Source organism: Spermophilus citellus (assembly GCF_964194105.1).
Source record: "Spermophilus citellus genome assembly, chromosome: 2".
NCBI lineage: Eukaryota > Metazoa > Chordata > Mammalia > Rodentia > Sciuridae > Spermophilus > Spermophilus citellus.
Genome location: NC_138183.1, coordinates 197,864,890 through 197,870,889, shown reverse-complemented (window position 1 = coordinate 197,870,889; position 6,000 = coordinate 197,864,890). Strand labels below are relative to the sequence as shown.

General features: G+C 39.3%; 1 protein-coding gene across 3 annotated transcripts in view; it reads right to left on the bottom strand.

Moving 5' to 3' along the window:
- Positions 1–2,514: 2,514 nt before the first annotated feature.
- LOC308642021 (tripartite motif-containing protein 6-like) overlaps positions 2,515–6,000 on the bottom strand; it is a 49,894-nt gene continuing 46,408 nt past the window's right edge. For all 3 annotated transcript variants that reach the window (XM_081280618.1, XM_081280616.1, XM_081280617.1), the window contains exons 5-7: positions 4,765–4,865; positions 4,444–4,470; positions 2,515–4,199 (exon numbers count right to left, since the gene is read on the bottom strand). In XM_081280618.1, the coding sequence (XP_081136744.1) occupies positions 3,640–4,199; positions 4,444–4,470; positions 4,765–4,865 (688 nt within the window). In that variant the 3' untranslated portion in view covers positions 2,515–3,639. The remainder of the gene's footprint in view (positions 4,200–4,443; positions 4,471–4,764; positions 4,866–6,000) is intronic.

The following is a 6,000-nucleotide window of genomic DNA, read 5'->3' as shown; positions in this document are numbered from 1 at the left end:
TGCCAGTGACTTTCCAATTTTCCCAAACACAGTTCTGCACAGTCTCTGCATTCTGATTTAAAATATCCCCGTGTTTTCCAATGCCAGGTACATTTTTATTTTCAGTGCCTGCAGTCACTACACCCCTCTGTCATGACTCTACTAAATTGTATGTCCTCCTAGCCCAAGGTCTCAAGTCTTATTGGCAAAAGAAGTGGAACATTCTTTTTCTTCTCAGTATTGCTTTATTTCTGAGACTCTCTAGGTACATTCTTGATATCTCTGACTCTACTATTCTTCTATAATAGAGTCAAGAGATATTTGTTGTTAAGTAACTCTCTCACATATACGCAATAAGATAAGTCAAAAATCTGCAGAGTAGACTGGGAAGGATGGATGTTTCCACTCTAATAAAAGGCAGTCTGGAGACAAAACTGCCTCTTTTTGTGAAGAACCTCTATTTGCATGAGCCTACCACCCTATAGAGAGTAATCTGCTTTACTCAAAGACTACTGTTTGAACTGTCAATTTCATTTAAAAAACAAAAATCCTTCAAAGCAACATTTAGAGCATTTGACCCAATATTGGCACATCTCATGGCCCAGCTAGGATGACAAATAAAATTAAAATAGTCAATATAGATTCACATTATCAAGTTGAAAATTTAGGGTCAACCTCCAGCACATAGGCACAGGCAACTACTTTCTTAATAGGACCCCCAAATTTTTGGATATCACCTATGGAATGAGGAAAAATAGCTGCAAACCATGCATGTAACTCGGCAGGAAGAAAATAAGTTGATATAAAAATGGACTGAAAACTTGAATAGACATTCCTTAAAAGAAGACATTAAAATAGTTCAATATTACTAATCATTAGGGAAACACAAATCAAAATCATAATGAGAAGTCACCCACACCTATTAGACTGGCAATTACCAAAAAAAATGAAAGGTGAAAAGAATTGGTGGGGATGTGAAGGAAAGAGAAAGGTGTCACCAAGTTGCTTACTAGGACTGGCCTCTAACTTATCATCCTCCTGTCTCAGCCTTCTGAGTCACTGGTATTACAAGATGCACCACCACACCCAGCTCATGTAATTTACTGAATATTATACTGAAAGTAAAAAAAAAAAACAGAATTGAGAATTGTTGTATGGCTATACTTCTGCAGAATTATGAAATCAAAAATTATTAAGTTGAACCATCATAATTGGTGGACCATCTGGACTTTGGACTTCTCCTCTATCACTATAAGCTGTAAGGTGAACTGGCAACTTAAAAAAACAGGAATGAGGGGCTGGGATTGTGGCTCAGTGGTAGAGCACTGGCCAAGCTCGGGCGGGACCTGGGTTGGATCCTCAGCACCACATAAAAATAAAAAAGCATTGTGTTGTGTCCATCTACATCAAAAAATAAATATTAAAAAAAATAGGGATGAGGCAGAGTATATAGAGATTTCCAATGAAAGAGAATCACTGTGGAAATAGAAAAGGATGTCAAATCAGATAAGGGAAAATGGTGGAATGAACCTGACCTAAGTTTCCTATGTACATATATACCACAGTGAATCTCACCATCATGTACATCCACAAGACACTAATTTTAAAAAATACTGCGAGTAAATAGCAGAAAGATCAAAGTAGAGAAAAGGGATCAGGGGAGGGAAGAAGAAGCACAATGGAAAGTACTGGGGACTGATTTAAATTACATTCCATGCTTTTATAATTGTGTCAAAATGAATTTAATGTTATGTATAACTAATATGAGCCAATAAGAATGAAATAATCCCCATATGAAGATAAGAGCAGTTTGTATAATGAAAACATTTATGATGCAATGAAGAAATTTAAAATATTGGTGATTCTTAAGTTTTTCTGTTTCTTGAAACAAATCAACAACAGTAATACTTAAAGTACATTAATATTTATTTTCAACATTATTTCATCTCACATAGGAAATGGACATCTAGATCAAGGCATATGTGCTAGGAAACGTAGAAGTTATTGCAAACATATCATTAAATTACTACAATATCACAATGGGGTAAATCTCGGCAAATTTATTTCCAAAGAGAAACTGAGTCCAATTAATTTAGTTAACTTAGTTAAGGGGAAGAAGCAACACCACTATGATAATGAAATTCTGACTGAATTCAAAGCTCAGGGTCTTACCGATCCACAGCATAAACATCTGTCACCTGCAAGAGCACCCTGGCCTGAAGCAGTTCACCCTGACCTGCTCTTGCTTCATTAATGGCTACAGGGATTGAGCATTTCAACTTTTCTTGTACCTAAGGTTTTCCTATAATGCTGTAGGCTCCTTTGACCAGCATCTCCCCAGCTCTCCTTTCTACTCCACAGAAAGAAAACAAAAGAAGAAAAGAAAAGATGCATGGAGTGGCGACTAACAATAGAACACTCAAGTCTTCTACCACAAGGAAAAGCCCTAAATACCAGATGGTTGTCCCACATTACAGTTATATCTAGACATGGCTCCTTGTATTGCACAAACTATAGAAGCTCACAGGTTTGTTTTGCAGTCTTTAAATGTATTTCTTTTAATAAAAATAATACCAGCCTCAATAATAAAAAGTTTTATAAAACAAAACTAGAACTGAATTGGTCTTAACAGCAGACTCTGGGTATTTGCAAAATGAAAATTCAGAAGAAACAATTATTACTAATCTGAAGAGTGCAAACTGGTGGGGAGATTAACATAGACTAAATTTTTTGTAATCACAAATGCATGTATTTAGTTACTGTTATGTATAAGAGACTTAATTAAGCATTTTATATTTATTGACATTTAGTTTCACATAATGATCTTAACTAAGGTACAGTTTGAAATCGCAATTTGTATTTGAGAAAAAAGAACCATAATATTTTTTTACCTTTTTCACAATTTATTACAGAGGAAACAAGATTTGAATTAAATCCTCTGAAGATGACTCTTCACTCTGGGTAAATCTATAGTGGATGTTTTTCTCTCCTCAACTGCCCAATAAACCTTGGGTATCCTGGGCAAACTGACATTTGCTCAAAGACTCTTCAGTTTTTGGTCATCCTGGTCACAGGAGTGATTTGTGTGGATTGTTCTAAATAACACAAATGGGTGGCCAAGAGGCTTTGCTACTCTCTTCAGATCAGTGGCAGGGAAATATGGAGAAATGGGAGGGCACGGATATTTTAAACAATGATCCATCTTTATTTTGATGCCAGAGATTGAATCCAGGAGTATTTAATCACTAAGCCACATCCCCAACTCCCTGTTTTTGTTTTTTAAATTTTGAGACAGGATCTTGCTAAATTGCTGAGGCTGGCTTTGAATTTGTGATCCTCCTATCTCCTGTCTCAGCCAGAGCTCCTGGGATTACAGGTGTGCCACCACGCTCAGCATAACAATTCTCCATCTTTACAAGGGATTCGATGTCTAACTTTGAGAATATGAGGAAGAATAAATGGGTACAAAAGCATCTCTCCTAACTTAAACCAGATACACCATAGTGTATCTCATCTCAAGGATGAGTAGAAATTCTCAAGTAGAGAAGGGAGACCACAGGGATGAAAGACCACAGGAGGAAAGGTGCAGATGTGTTCAGAAGCAGGAGAGGAGCCTCTAGACAAGGAATCCAAAAGTAGGAGATGAGGGAATAAGAAAATTCAGCAGTTTGGTAGGCACAGTGTCATGGGGGCTGGACATTTATAAAGATTGAAATATGCATAAGCAGGCTGAGAAAAATAACATTTAGAGAATTTGTAGATGAGTGACCCATGGTTTGTGACGTTGAGAAATGAGACTATGCCTGCTTCATAGTCGAGAAAAACCCCAACACGACGGGGAGGAATAGCCATAAAGAGGGCCAACACCTTAGGATCAGAGCTGGAAGAATCCTCAAAGACGATATACTCAAAGTTATTCTGTAAACCTATAACCCAGTAGCCGTACTTAGGTCTGTATGTGGAGGACACGTTTGTATGATCCGCGTCTTTCCTCTCAGCATACTTTGCAGAACGTTTTCTACAGTGTACTCCCAGGATCCAGCTGGTCTTTTTGGATACGTCAACTTCCCAGTAATGTTTCCCTGAAGAGAAATGTTGGGAGCTTAAGATGCCACAATCGTAATGCTTAAGTGGCCAAATACACACGCTTGTCACTTGTCTCTCATCTTCCGAAAGTGCAAGATTCAAATTTAAGTTGTCTGGATTCAATGTTAAGTCCACTGCAAGGGAAAACGAAAAGAAAAGATCAGTGACAGACATGGAACAGGTTTATCTGGTCTCACTGTGAAGAGGGCACGTGGGAATGCACTTGGAGCAAAGTTGGGTGGATGGATTGGGGGAGGGGTGGAATGCTAGAGAAATGTCTACATGAGACCACATGAGGCTCAGATGATAAGATCTCATTAAACACAAGCTTCTGAGGTGATCCAAATACAGTGATCAGAAGACCCTGCAACTTCTTACCCCAGTAGCATTGGGCATCTGTTAGCTCTGAAATGAGAAAAGATGCAATGATTTGATTAGAAGCAAAGAAAACTAGAAGCACCAATATCTATCTCTTATCCAAAGTAGAGGCAAGGGAGGGCATATGGTGGAGCTGTGAACTGCAAATGAGAAGATGAGCCAGACGCCTGGCCATTCTCCTTCACTCCTGATCATATCCTCTGTCACAGAAGACCCTTTCTCTGACCTCCCTCCTCTCTTCCATCCTCATTCTTAGACTAGACCTGCTACCCTTGATGCCACAAAAATTCCTTATCCATACTCTTCCCCTGCTCTACTGACCTCTGAAGCTCTGCAGCATCCCCCTCAGATCTGGAGCACGGAATACAGTCTTTAGCTTCTTGGAGACAGTTTTTGGTTTCTTCAGAGTCCAGATCTCACTCCTAGGAATGACAGAATATCTTTACCCCCACATTTTTCATCTTGTGTCCCGCCAACACCACTGCCTTCTTATCCTTCCACATCATGGATACCTCTTCCCTAAAGAACCCAAGGGAAAAAGCTTTGAAAGTGGAGCCAGAAAAAATACACTGTGTGAAATATGCTCCCACGTACCCACTGTGTGACCTTGGGAGGATCTGCACCTCTTGAAAGCAATAGTTCCCTCTTCTAAAAATGGAATACTTGATACTTCATGGAAATAATTCAAAATTAGATGAAATAATGCATAGAAAAAGTCTTTGCTACTTCTGAAAAAGTTACATGATATGGAAAAGTCCTCTCACTTCAGTGGGTCTCTCTGGGAGGGCCAGGTACGTGGATGCCTGAGCAATCAACAGTGAAGCTGCAGGTCCTGGTTGTAACATGGGTACTCTGTGTGTACCAGTCCAGAGCCTGAATCCCAGAGTCCACATTAGAGATTTCAGATTCTATGGGGAAGTTACAAACACTTGGCAAAGAAGCTATGATTACCGAAGTGAATATGGTCAGAATTTCTTGTGTTTGTGTAGAATTTGATGCCACCAGGTAGGTTGGCAACCACAGACACAAGGACTAAGTTTTTTTCATATGAGTTTCTAAAGCAAATAAACAAAAAGAGATTAATTATTGGCAACATGGGTCAAAGCCACTAACTCCAAGGCTTGGTTCTGTCTTAAGAAATATAGTGAGAACTGTATAGAATGACCTGATTCCTTCTATTCCCATGTAGGAAAAGAAAATATAAGAAACTGTCCCTTCCAAGTGTGTTGGTGCATGCCTATAATCCCAGAGTATTGGGAGGCTGAGGCAAGGGGATCTCAAGTTTGAGGACAGCCTTGGCAATACAATGAGACCCTGTCTCAAAAGGGCTGGGGTAGAGCTCAGTGGTAAAGCACCGTTGAGTACCTGAGTACCTTTAGTACCTAAGTACCACCCTAGTACCAGAAGAAAAAGGAAGAAGAGGAGGAGTGGGGGAGGAGGAGGAGAAAAAAAGATATTCCCTATGGTCTATTTTAGGACTTGACAGAGCCCTTTTTGCGGTAAGATAGCACTTGAGAAATAAGGGACCCAGAACTGTGTGCAGGGACCAAGTGAAAT